Source organism: Harpia harpyja, chromosome 4 (genome assembly GCF_026419915.1).
Source record: "Harpia harpyja isolate bHarHar1 chromosome 4, bHarHar1 primary haplotype, whole genome shotgun sequence".
Classification (NCBI taxonomy): Eukaryota; Metazoa; Chordata; class Aves; order Accipitriformes; family Accipitridae; genus Harpia; species Harpia harpyja.
This window is the reverse complement of record NC_068943.1, coordinates 31,482,264-31,495,578: the sequence shown is the minus strand read 5'-3', so window position 1 is coordinate 31,495,578 and position 13,315 is coordinate 31,482,264. Positions and strand designations below refer to the sequence as shown.

The following is a 13,315-nucleotide window of genomic DNA, read 5'->3' as shown; positions in this document are numbered from 1 at the left end:
TGATCCCTGTATATCTTTCTATAAAGTTTGGAATCCAAGCCCCTGGGATGCAATGTTGGCTTTAGTCTGGGAATGAGATATTTCTGATTTATTTTTTTTTCCTCATTTGAACACCGTAGCTACAGCAACCACTTTCCAGGATCAACTCAGGTTTCCATTCTATTCTATTTAAATAGTTGCTTAGTTAATTAATACTTAAAGAGACATAGGACACTGGAGTCATTCTCACAAATATAGAATAATAGATAGTCTGTCTCCTGAACAGTTTGCTCATGAATAGATGCAAGGGACAGTAGGTGCATGAAAAAGCAGAGGGGTATAATGTGCATCTTCTGGCAGTGTATTAAATGATGTGAGAAACGAAAGTAAACTTTCTGATTATTAAGAAAGGTGCCTAGAAGGGGAAAGCCTAATCCTTCCTCCTGCTTTTTATCTTTGATGAGAGGAAAGGCAGGAAAACTCCTTCCAGCCACCCATTCCTAAAGTGCCACCCAACCTCAGGCACTAACTTAGGTACCTTGCCGGGAAAGTTCCTAAACTCTCCCATAGCCAGAAAGAGAAACATCCCTCTGGGAAGCCTGACCCGGTGCTCTGAACACCTTGTGAAGGAGCTTCTCTCCATCCATCCACCCCATAAGGGTGACCAGCCTCCTCGTCAGGTACCCGAAGGTTGGTGATACAAATATCCCCCCGGGGCTCCGGCTCCAGCCCAGGAAGAAGCTGCTGAAGAAGCACATGGTGAATTGTGTTTCCAAAGGGGGAGTAACGAGAACCAGCACCATTTTGTCCGCTTTCTCCCCGAGAAACAAAAGTTAGCAGAGGTAGGATGCAATTCCAACTAAATTAGTATAAATAAAACTTGGGATTTTGAGGAGGGCCTGGCAAAACAGGAGGGATGCGGATTTGTATCTCATGTACGCAGGATTTTACCCCCTCTCTTGATTTCGGTATGCAGAGAGGAACTGGGTTTTCAGCTATGGGGAGCTGCTCCGAGACTTTGAAAATCCAAGTGAAACCCTCTCTTTTTCATCACGATTACAAACCCAAAAAGGCACCAAATAAGAACAAGTGCTTTCTTCTTGCAGACCCGCCACTTGGAGAATTAAGAAATGGCATCAATGGCACACTTCTCGGAGGAGGAGGTGGCAGAGCTACGAGAGGCTTTCGGCAAAGCCGGTGAGTACAGCAAACAGGAAAGACGCTGCAGAAGTGTGAAGCTGCAGCAAGCTCTTTTCTCGTGGACTGACCAGCCGTGAAGAAACAGAGCTTACTCCAGCGCCGATCTGCTGTGTCACCGAAACCACAGAAAATCCTTTTCCTGCCACTGCGGGCCTCCTCGATGAAACCACACCAGCATGCTGCAGAGCAATGGCTTCTTACCGGAGAGAGGTGGCAGGGCAATGAGCGGCAGGTTTTATGAAATAACCTCAAAAGCTGTACAGAAAACCACGGTGGAAATACTCTCAAGTGTTTTCCTGAGAATATTGTTTATTCCTGACAAATTACTTGGAAGGCAGAAAGTTTGTATTTTAATGTAAATTGAGTACTCTGTCTGGGGAGGAAGAGTCTGGAGAGGACAAATGTGCAAATGGCTACAAAATTTGTAATCCCTTTACTGTGACCTTTCAAGCCCCATATATTTTTAAAGTGTGTGTCTCCTTTCCAAGCCTTTAAAGGTTTCATCTGATTTGTCTCCTTTAAAGTCACGCGGACCCATCACTGTCTACCCAAATTCTAAGAAAAGGTCCTTCTCACAGCTCACTTTTATTAGCAGATCTGTCAGCCTTGCTGGATTATGTGTTAATCAGTTGTCCTTGCTGCTTCAGGTGATGGTGGTTTGATTTCTGAGCACACGGTAGTCCAGGTTGGCAATCTTAAACATCTGGTCACCGTGTGTGCCCTGTACACCCTGTGCAGTGACAAGGCAAATGCTGGAAGGAAGCTCTCATTCCTCTCCCAGACATTTCCCTCTCCAAGTCCAGATCCTTTCGTTGTACGACTTCAGAAACGGGTAGGATGCTCTTTGCAATCTGTATGAATCTGTGCTACCGATGCTGAGAGCCGAGTGCCTTTTTGCAGCACGGAACAAGTGACTCACAACTTAGCACACAGGAAATCGGCACACGCTTCTTTGAAATCACCTCGGCCTCTGGGCTGGGGAAAAAGAGCCTGCAGAACAAGGAACACACAGATATATAAAAACCAAATATAAATATATAACCATATATAAATACATATATATAAAACTATGTACATAGCCATAGTGTTTTAACAGAAACTCTCCATGCGATAGATTCAGTTTCCTTTTTTATCTGTGGAGACTTTCACAAACTGGTGGAGAAGAACTCCGGATCTTGCAACAGGCTCAAGCAGGACTGTCCATGTTAGCACCATCGCAGAGAAACGCCCAAGTTTTTATTTTAAGGATGACCATACACAGTTCCAAGCCTCTAAACTCATGACTTCTGATGATACTAGATGCAGAAAACAGGCCAAAATCACAAGGTATATCTATGAATATATGCACATGTAAGCTGTAACTCTATTGTGTCAACTCCATTTTCTTTAAGATGTTCTGTAGGCAGGATACTCCCTCTATAAATCACATGTAAACCTTGGAAAGTCAATTATATGCATCTAAACCTAACTTTGTTAAGATATTACTATATGTCTAAGACATATAAATTCATCACTGTGAGTTTTGTTTGTTAAGTGGTGATTGTAATTTTTTCTTGGGTGTGAATGACACCACAGTGGTTGAAAATACTGGATTTCAGGATAACAAATCTTTATATATAATGTACCCTTCCCCAAGTAAAATAAAAACAGCCGCCTTTGTGTGCATAAAATTTAATTGGGCTGATGTAGAACCTAAATGTTTGCTTTAATCTTTGCAGATATCGGTGGGAACGGCTTCATCCACACCAATGATTTAACAGACGTGTTGAAGGCAGCCAATCTCCCTCTCCCAGGGTATAAAGCCAGAGAACTCATTCAGAATTTGACAACCACAGGGGATGGCCGGATCAGTTTTGATGAATTTATTTCAGTAAGTAAGATGTTATTTATTTCAGTAAGTAAGATGCTGGTCCCCAGGGCACAGCAGAGGCACAAGCACAGGGTCTCATGGGCACCTAGTTAATCCAAGGAGTCCCCTCACTGGAAAAGATGAGAGCAGGAGGTAACCAAACTAGAAATCCTGCAATCAACTGGGACAAGTTACGTGAATGCAGCTGCATATTGAATAGACTTCATATCTTGCAGTTTGGCTGATGCAGCGGGATAAAGTTTTTTTGGTTATAAGTTGCAAAAAGATTATGTTCTGGTACGAAAAATTTCAGCAGATTGCAACTGAACACCTTATGGGGCATTTTTTCTATTAAAAAAACTTCTTATTTTTCTGGTCTGAACTGGGACAAAAGCAAATGCTGAAAGAGTGCGATTTCCCTTGGGATGGAGAAACAGATTTTTACTTGCCCTTTCTTCAAACCCAAATTGTTAAAGGCCCTCCTCCTGCACATTTTAGCTCCGTAGTTTCATACCATATACATTTCTGTTACTTAGCTGATCTTTGTTGACTGCTTTGAAAATGTAAAAGCTGTGTACGATCCTGTTGTACCATGGCAGATACACAGATTTTGCACAGAAACCCAGTGAATAATATGCAAGCTGTGCTTCCCTGCGTATGAAGCAGAGATGTGTCTCCTGGCCCAAGACCTCACTGTTTTAGCTTGGTTTAATTCTCAAAGATCTTAAAATTGTCTCTCATGCTTGACAGATTTTCCAAAACCTGAAGAGCGATGATGTTGCTAAGTCGTTCCGAAAACAAATCAACAAAAAGGAGGGGATCTGTGCTATCGGTGGGACGTCCGAGCAGTCCAGTGCCGGCACACAACACTCTTACTCCGGTAGGTACAGCTGTCCTACGCTGATAGCAACTGGGAACAAGTGTGCCCTTGGAGATCATCCCCACCTTATCTTGGTGCAAACCCAGGTGCTCTGGCCTCGGTGAGCTTCGGCGGCTGTTCAGGCGAGGCTGCTGCAAGGCAAAGGGTTGTGAAGGTGACAAAGCACCGGAGCAGGGTCTTTCCCAAAAGTAGCTTTACTGGGGTGGACGGAGCTGTGGCTACAGGAGGAAGCTCCAGCCGGCTTAGCTTCCCTTACCTTAAATGCATTGCATGCCTGCAGCAGCGCAGAGGCTGTCCCGTTGCTGTCCCTGCTCACCAGTAAGGCAAGGCACGGGTTCCCTGCTGCTGCTAACCCATTTCCTTCTACATTTTACCAGTAGCCTGGTAGTCTCTCTGTAAACTCACCTGTAACCTAAATGGTTCCTGACCCTTTTCTAAAGAGGGCACAACCCCATCAGGGCTCTTCTCCCAGCCCGTTTCTCCAACCTGAAGGTTTGGGGCAGCCACGGTTGCTTCTGCTCCGTCCTGGGCACTGCCCACCCTGAAGCAGCTCCACAGGGAAGAGGTCCCACCCGTGGCTGTCTTCTCCAGGGACAAGGGTGGGGAAATGATTCTCTCTGGGGAAAGGAGAGCAGAGGATGCTTCCAAGGTTCTCTGCCCACCTGAGCACAGAGGACACCTTCTCTGAGCTACTGGGGGTGGTGTGAGCTGCTGCTGGTATAGGATAGCTACATTACAGCCCTGTTGGACTCTAGGGAACATTTGCCCATTACCTTCTGAATGCTCCTTGTCAGAGTCCAGTCCTGGCCAGGCTCTTCTAGATACTCCACATGTGGAGGGTGTAATGTACAGTACAGAATTCACTTACTTATTTGAAGTTACGTGGGATTTCGATTTAGGAGAGTGATACAACAATGCATTCAAATCACGGCACAAGGACAAATTACACTTAGCAGAGCATAGCAACTGCAGCATACAGCTGAATCACATGAACTTCCTTACCAGGCTCTATAATATGCCTGCCTTCATGACAGTGGGCAACCCCAGTCAGTGGGAAGGAGTATGGAGGGAATATTAACCAGCTCAAGCCCATCGCTGTCTTCTGCTCATTTGCCTGTCTCCTCAGAGCCTTCTTCCCTCGTAGGGGTTTGTTGATCAGTCGTGCTGGTGGGAGAGTCGTCTCCCCCAGGAGTTCTGCCTTTGTAAGTAAAATGATGGAAAAGGTATTGCACGGCAAACTGATGGATTTGATGTTATGTCCACAGAGGAAGAAAAGTATGCCTTTGTCAACTGGATTAATAAAGCCCTTGAGAAGGACCCTGACTGTAAGCACGTGGTCCCAATGAATCCAGAAACAGATGACCTCTTCCAGGCGGTCGGTGATGGCATAGTGCTTTGGTAAATAATACCTATCTTTCCGACAAATGGGAACCGTGAGTCTGCAGAAACGCACGTCTCTGCTTAAATAGAAGCTGCTGACTTTACATTAAACTCATGAATCTTTGCAGATTCAGGGCCTTAATAATGCTAGGTTTTTTGCTTCTTTTATCTTTAAAAATATAAAGCTTCTTTCATGTTAAATGAGAGTTTTTCCTTGCCTCTGGACCCTTGCAGTAAGATGAAGTCAGTGAAATTTGAGGAGTTACTTGGTTTTATTTTTGTCCAAGGACTTTTGGACGAGAAGCAGCATGAGATAGCGAGTGCTTTCATGGAAATTTTCTTCACAATAAACTTTTTGCACAACTTCACCTTGTGGCATTCTTGGCCTCCCACCTATAGTACAATCTGCAGGTGACCCAAAAGAATTGCTCGAGTGTTGCGTGTGTGCCTCTGTGTGTGTGTGTAAAAACAGAGGCTGACTATATTTGTTCAGTAACTCTCCAGCTCTTTGACTTGTAGTGACAAAAGCTGTATCCGTATTTTGTGCGCACATAGCTAGTAATGTATTTCTTGTTGTTTTTTCTTTTATTTCCAGTAAGATGATCAACTTTTCAGTGCCAGATACCATTGATGAAAGAACAATCAACAAAAAGAAACTCACGCCCTTCACAATACAGGTACTAAAATACAACAAGATTCTTTGCTCTTCCTCTCAGGGTGCTTTGTTATAATCACTTAGAGCAAAGGCTGGAGATACCACGGTCCTGCCCAATGCAATCAGGCAAAGTTGTTTGTGGCAAAGCGAGATGCTCAGGTCCACATCATAAAAACATAAAGACTTACATTTCTGTTTCTTTCCAAACATATGAACAATCTGACTAAACAAACTGTGTTTGCATTTGCACTTAACCCAATGTATAATGTTTACCAGTTCAAAGCTTTAGATACTGTTGTGGCAGACGCCATATGAATGCAAGAGCAACTAGATAATACGGTGACCAGTTCCAGTTGGAGTAGCTCTCAGAGTCTGGACCCCACATCCAAGGTCACAGAGGCATGGCCATGGACTTGAATTCACAACTGCTGTGTTGTGCTCTGATGTCCTCACCAAAATATTAACTGTGATCCAGGAAGTACTGTGGCACGCAACGTGCCTGAGATGGGACCAGAGCCTTTGCCTGCCTTTTACAATCTGTGCTATTTCACCTTGGATACTAAATCCCTTCTTCATTTCTATTACGTGTCCATGTATATGATTTAAAAATTGGACAAAAAAGCTAATTTCACCTATTTAAAGTTTATTGTGTTTTTCACTCAGCAGTATGTAGAGAGATAATTTTTATATGAACAGCATCTATGTATCTGGGTACAGAATATAAATAGATGTATGGAATAGATGTGAACCTAACCCAGTTTAGCCCTCAGCTACTCTGATTTGATGGAACATTAGCCAGGCTCAAGTAAGCTCAGAAGCCATTAAATTGGATTTTTATGCTGTATACCACATTTTTCAGTTCTAATCGCTTTGGTCAGCAGCATAGCTTAGTGATGCAGCTCAGATCAATCCCTGTCACACATAGCCATGATTTGATCAATATAGCTTCCACTTTAACTTAACCCTTTTACAGCTGTCTGGTGGAGAAAAGGTAATTAATTTGAAATGCTACAATTTTTCTAGCTTATGAGAATTTACACTCTGTCTCTCTCTGCATTTTGCATCTAATTGAATCTCTCTGTCATGCCAGCAGTGATGAAATTCATGTGAAAAATTGTGAATCTGTGTGATAAATTGTATTTTCCAGGCTTCTTTGCCTGCTTTACTTGCCCTCTGTTTACCAAGCCACCTTTTGGAATAGTGCAAACCTGTGGGTCAGATTTTCTTATACACTTTGTTTTAAATGGGAAGGAAGTGGCAAAGGAACATAACATTCCTGAAACATCACTTTCTTTCTGCCCCTCACTGTGAATCACGGAATCCCTCTGCTTCCACTGAACACTCCCAAACCAGGACTCCATACTCCAAAGTTCAGAAAGAAAATACCCAGGCTTGACCACTTCTGACCTTGGCTGAACTGAAAGGTTAAAAACTCAACCGGTTTATTCTTACTGATTCCTGTGACAGTGTGCTTTTTGTAGACGTTGCCAGCTAGCAACTTATTTGTATCTTAGGTGTTACGGATTTGCGTAGTGCTTAGGGAGAGCCGAGCCTGGATATAAGGAAGAAATTTTTTACCATGAGGGTGGTGAGGCACTGGCACAGATTGCCCAGAGAGGTTGTGGATGTCCCATCCCTGGAAACATTCCAGGCCAGGTTGGACGGGGCTCTGAGCAACCTGGTCTAGTTGAAGATGTCCCTGCTCATTGCAGAGGGGTTGGACTAGGTGACCTTTAAAGGTCCCTTCCAACTCAAATTAATTTATGATTCTATGAACATAAATGCATTCACAGTGAAGCTGCTCACAGATTTCACTAGTTTTGGCCGTGTTCCCTTCCTGTATCCTCAGCTCTCCAGTCACTGCATCATTCAGAAGTTCTCTTCTTGCCCTAGGAAAATCTGAACCTGGCCCTGAACTCTGCTTCAGCCATTGGGTGCCATGTTGTTAACATTGGAGCTGAAGACTTAAAAGAAGGGAAACCTTACCTGGTTTTGGGTCTTTTATGGCAAGTCATCAAAATTGGACTCTTTGCTGACATAGAGATCAGCAGGAACGAAGGTATGTGTGGCTCTTCATTTCAGTGCTCTACTGTTATCACTGAACAGTCTTTAGAATAAAGCTTTTTTAAAAAAAAATGTTAATTAAATTTTTTCTTCAAGTATTTGTTGCCTATCTTCTTGACTTCTCTAATTTCCCTTGCTGTTCACAAGTCCCAGCACTCCAAAGTCCAAGGCTGTGTGTAGGCTTGTATGTGCAGAGGCAATTTCACTTCTCATCTCAGACTTCAGTTTGTCAGGGTAGACAAGCCAAGATAATTTTGATTTCTTTTCAGGTTCTCTCTTTCCCTGATAGCCCTTCTTTGCAGCTGTTCCAGGTGAAATTCCCCTTTCTTGAATATGGGACACTGTATTTCTGATGACCTCTCATGAGGACATGGTATCAAGGCAGTAATACATCCCAAGCTCTACGGGCAATACCTGGGATGCACTAACATCATGTTTGGTTTTCCCCTGGTCATATCACATGGTGGCTCAGAGTAGCTCAGAAGACATCCAATACACTCAAGTTGTTCTTATCCTCTGTTCATATAAGCTTTTAGCTGATAGCAGTTATTCATATTAATTCCCTAGTGAATGTCTTTCAACATGGCACTATTGAATTACATTCCATTTTTATTACTGTCATCTAGTTCTTTCTGTCTGATTTCCTGATTGTCCTCTGTATTGACTATGCCACCTAGTGAATAGCATCATCAAATTTTTAGCACATTGCTAGAATTTGTGCCAAGATAATTGATGCAAAAAACATGAAAACATTAATCCAAAAATCAATCCATGATCAACTCCACAAGAATCCTTCTTCCAGCCTACTTCTCTCAGTGTTAACATTGTTCTCTTCATAAAATCCACTGTCTACTTTCAAATGCTTCTATTATCCCCTTCTGGTTCAGTTTAACCCCATAGCACCCTGTATCAATTTATCTATGGAACTCCAGATATAGTAGGTCTCCACTCTTTCCTTTTTGTAGCAAATCCATATTTCTTTCAAGGAATGACAAAAGGTATCGGAAGGAGATCAGAGTAGTGTGACACACTCTCCCTTTTTATCACATTAACAATTAGTTTCCATGTTATTAGTTGTTCTTTTCAAAACTTGATCTAAAGCCTTTCATGCTCCAGAGATCAGCTGAACATCCTGCAGTTGCAAGGGTCGATCCTTCCCTCCTGCCTCTCCCTCCTTTTATGAACATAACTTTTACGTTAATTTTTCTATATAAATAGGGTATCTTCTCCAACTGACAGATGAGTTAAGCCTACTGGCCCATGAGCCCATGAAGTCATGTGCAATTTCTTCAGAATACCTGTGTGGATCCAGTTTCAGTGTTAAGGTCACTGAGATGTCTTTCACCTACGCTGCAGAAAGTCTGTGGTTTTTTTTTCATTCCCATCTTGCCCCTGTGCTCAACATCACTGCGTCCAGCTCTGGGGTCCTCAGCACAGGACAGACATGGACCTGTTGGAGCGGGTCCAGAGGAGGGACATGAAAACCATCAGGGGGCTGGAGCACCTCTGCTGGGAGGAAAGGCTGAGAGAGTTGGGGTTGTTCAGCCTGGAGAAGAGAAGGCTCCAGGGAGACCTTATTGCAGCCTTTAAATATATAAAGGGGGCTTATAAGAAAGATGGGGACGGACTTTTTAGCAGGGCTGTTGCGATAGGACAGGGGGTAATGGTTTTAAACTAAAAGAGGGTAGATTTAGACTAGATATAAGGAAGAAATTTTTTAGCGTGAGGGTGCTGAGACCCTGGCACAGGTTGCCCAGAGAGGTGGTAGATGCCCCATCCCTGGAAACCTTCAAGGTCAGGTTGGACAGGGCTCTGAGCAATCTGGTCTAGTGGAAGGTGTCCCTGCTCACTGCAGGAGGGTTGCACTAGATAGATAGACATTTAAAGGTCTCTCCCAACCCAAAGCATTCTATGATTCTATGATCATCTTTTCATTAAGATCTGAGGCAAGGAAATTGGGTAGTTCTTAGATCACGCTGAAATTGTCTTGCATTTCTCTATGATCCACTACTAGATCCACAACTAACAGCCTTGTCCTCATTTTATTGATGAGACCCTTTTTCTGTTTATATCCTCTGTCATGCTAACCCAGCTTGAATTTTGGCAACGCTTTGGTCACTCACTTTTAGAAACTTGGGTGGCAAAATATCTGAGAGAGAAAATATTATATATTCTCCTCTACAAGTATTCACAACATCATCAATTTTTTCTTTTTTTCCTGCTTAGCTTTGATCGCTCTTCTGAGAGAAGGAGAGAGCCTGGAGGATCTGATGAAGTTGTCTCCAGAGGAACTGCTGCTGAGGTGGGCAAACTATCACCTGGAGAATGCAGGATGCAACAAAGTCAACAACTTCAGCTCAGACATCAAGGTATGAGAAACACTGACCAACAACAGCAAAACAGCAGCTCCACACCCTAATCCCTGTCCTCCAAACAGGGATTGTGCACTGAAACAATCCAAGCAGCTGAGACTGCTCTGCTGAACACATTGAGCTGGGTACATAAAATCATTTTAGTGGGGTTTACCTTCCCGCTCAGTAGTATTCCTCTTCCTCCCAACCTCCCAGTCATCACTGCCAGCCCCAGCGCACTAAATGCCTGGGAAAGGAATGGCTGCTGGCTCTGGACAGGGCATATGGACTCCTCCACTGTATTTTCAGTTCCCTGCCTCTGTTGCTCTCCCCCTTCGTAAATGTCCTTGAATGCCTCTTGACCTGGCTTTGGTTTGGAAAAGCATGGACCTTACCCACATACGTAACTGGGTATAGGGGAAGAGGATAGGGCTCTTCCAGTTGCCCTGCTTGATCTCTCCTTCACCTGAGTTATGTGCTCCTCTGTCCCAACCTTTGCTATAACCCTGCATGCACTCACCTGCAAGTTTTAACTCAGTGGGACTATTCAAAATAATATAGCTAGATGGGGAGACACTTGCAAGGATGGGTCTCTAGTCTGTGCAGTGTATTTCACCTACTTGGGACTTCATGAGCTTGTGGGTGCAGATTTCAGCAGAGCTTTCTCTGTAGGACTGTCATTCTTCCTAGACAGATGGATTTGAACCTCCGTGGTGCACACTGATGAGTTTCAGACACTAAAGCTACTAAAGTGTGAGGCCCAGCCAGCATCTCAGGGCTCTAGGGGGTATGTCAGGGAGGGTGTCCGAGCTGGGTTTCAGGTAAGCCAGGGGCTGGCCAGCACACCGACCTCACCAGCCACGACCCAACCTGCCTGCTCCCATCTTAGCATGGGAAAAGCCCCGCTCCAGAGATGCCTGGTTGTAGACCTCACGAGGGATGGAAGCGTGAGAAGTCATTTACCATGACTTACTTGACATACAGAAAAAAACCACCAGGGATGCCAACAGGAGAGTCTGAGGGTCACATTCGACAATACAATTTTTATTGTAACAGATTTTTGGTTCACTGGGTGGAGGTGACTGGAGACTATCCATGGAAAGGCAAGGGAATGGAGTCTTTCCCATCTTTCTGTAGGCTGGCTGAGAGGACTGTCGTGCAACTGATTAAATCCTGTCTTCAACTGAAAGATAAATTGCACCTACCATGCTTACAGTTGGAAAATAAGGCACACATTTACCTGTCAGAGGCCAAGACTTCAGCCTTTACAGCCATTCTCTAATTAAGTGTGTCTCCCTACCTCACTTTGGTTATAAATAACCACTTTCTAGATATGGTGGTAGTAATGCAGGTGTATAAGATTTAAAATAATTCAGGTAATCTGCTTTATGTTTTGAAGAGTATTAGTTGGGTTAGTTAGTCAAGTCCCTAGACACTATCATGTAGCTTTGTTTTCGGTTCTTTGAGTTATTTCTGAAGTGAGATTAATATTTTCCACACATGGAAGCAGCATTACCTTTCACAAAAGATTAAAGACACAACATGTTAAATCCTTGTCTTGTTCCTGCCCTTTTGCCTGAAAAATGCTGATACTGTTGTCGGTTTTAACTTTTGTCCTTGAAAACTATGCTTTCTCTTCCATAACTGTTCCAGCATTGCTTTGAAATCCGCTTTAAACATCTGCTTTCTCCTTCTGCATTTTCTTTTATTAAATGCTCTGCAGCCTGACTTCTACAGCATTATAAAGGTATGCATTTTCTTATCTCTAATTTAATGTTCAGATTAAGTGAATTCTAAAATCTCTTTGTTGTTGCTGTCCTTTTTCTAAGTGCAATACACAGCATTTTGTCTCATGTGTTGAGCGTTTTGCAGCATATATATATTGGCTTAGGGAAGAAAAAGATCTGGCAAATACAGCATAAAGTAGGAATTGCTAAGTGCTTCCAGCTTAATTAATTTAATTACGTAGCCCAATGATTGATGTAATAAAAACGAAGCATGCAGGCACATTGTTCAGGGGAGCACTGGCATGCAAAACCTGAGCTTTAGATGTAATTTTTCCTCCCTTTAATTTCTCTGTCTGTCACAGGACTCAAGAGCTTATTACCATTTGCTGAACCAAGTTGCCCCCAAGGGAGATGAAGAAGGCATTCCGGCTATTACTATTGACATGTCAGGATTAAGGGTAAGATGAGATAAGTTTAGAGTAAATGCCGATATTTTCTGTCTGTTACTTGCATTGCTGGCCAACACAGAGTTGCACCGGGATGCCAGAACAAGCAAACTCTTTTTAGCATTGCAACGTGATCTTGTATTTCAAAAATCAAAGCTTTCAGAGAATTAAATGATGTGTTTTGCCTTTCGTTAGTTATTATCGCTGAAACTTCAACAACCATTGAACCACAATGATAAACTACCAACATGTAACAAGTACATTTAAATACATTTATTTAGGAATTTTGTCAGACCACTCCCTATTACATGGAATATAACTGTAAAAGCAATATGGTGAGATGGCTGGATTGTAGGTAAAGCCCATTTGAAAACACAGACCTGCCATTAGTAAAAATGGGAAAGAAAATAGCTATAAATCTGACAAGGACCGGCTTTAACAGCCCCACGCCTAGCTCCGCACGCGGAGATCCCGAGTGGGTCTTGCGCGCAGTGCCAGGCGCTGGGGTGAGGCTGATGGCCCCGTTTTCCACCGGCGCAGGAGAAGGACGATGTCCAGCGAGCGGAATGCATGCTGCAGCAGGCGGAGCGGCTGGGCTGCCGGCAGTTCGTCACGGCCACCGACGTCGTACGGGGGAACCCAAAGCTAAACTTAGCCTTCATCGCCAACTTGTTCAACAAATACCCTGCCCTGCATAAGCCAGAGAACCAGGACATTGACTGGAGCTCTATTGAAGGTAAGGAAAATGCAAATAAAGGATATTTCTGGCCACCTGTGCCACAAT

The 13,315-nt window shown here is 43.5% G+C and overlaps 2 protein-coding genes across 5 annotated transcripts in view; both read left to right on the top strand.

Moving 5' to 3' along the window:
- CPB2 (carboxypeptidase B2) overlaps positions 1-13,315 on the top strand; it is a 277,528-nt gene that overhangs the window by 223,703 nt on the left and 40,510 nt on the right. The gene's annotated exons all lie outside the window — the stretch shown is intronic.
- The window catches only part of LCP1 (lymphocyte cytosolic protein 1), a 50,948-nt gene that overhangs the window by 27,801 nt on the left and 9,832 nt on the right, over positions 1-13,315 (top strand). For 3 of the 4 annotated variants that reach the window (XM_052786111.1, XM_052786112.1, XM_052786110.1), the window contains exons 2-11: positions 1,086-1,176; positions 2,898-3,049; positions 3,779-3,908; positions 5,174-5,306; positions 5,884-5,965; positions 7,837-8,002; positions 10,234-10,376; positions 12,082-12,105; positions 12,448-12,543; positions 13,072-13,267. In XM_052786111.1, coding sequence (XP_052642071.1) covers positions 1,110-1,176; positions 2,898-3,049; positions 3,779-3,908; positions 5,174-5,306; positions 5,884-5,965; positions 7,837-8,002; positions 10,234-10,376; positions 12,082-12,105; positions 12,448-12,543; positions 13,072-13,267 — 1,189 coding nt within the window. In that variant the 5' untranslated portion in view covers positions 1,086-1,109. The remainder of the gene's footprint in view (positions 1-1,085; positions 1,177-2,897; positions 3,050-3,778; positions 3,909-5,173; positions 5,307-5,883; positions 5,966-7,836; positions 8,003-10,233; positions 10,377-12,081; positions 12,106-12,447; positions 12,544-13,071; positions 13,268-13,315) is intronic. The other variant, XM_052786113.1, reaches the window with a different exon arrangement.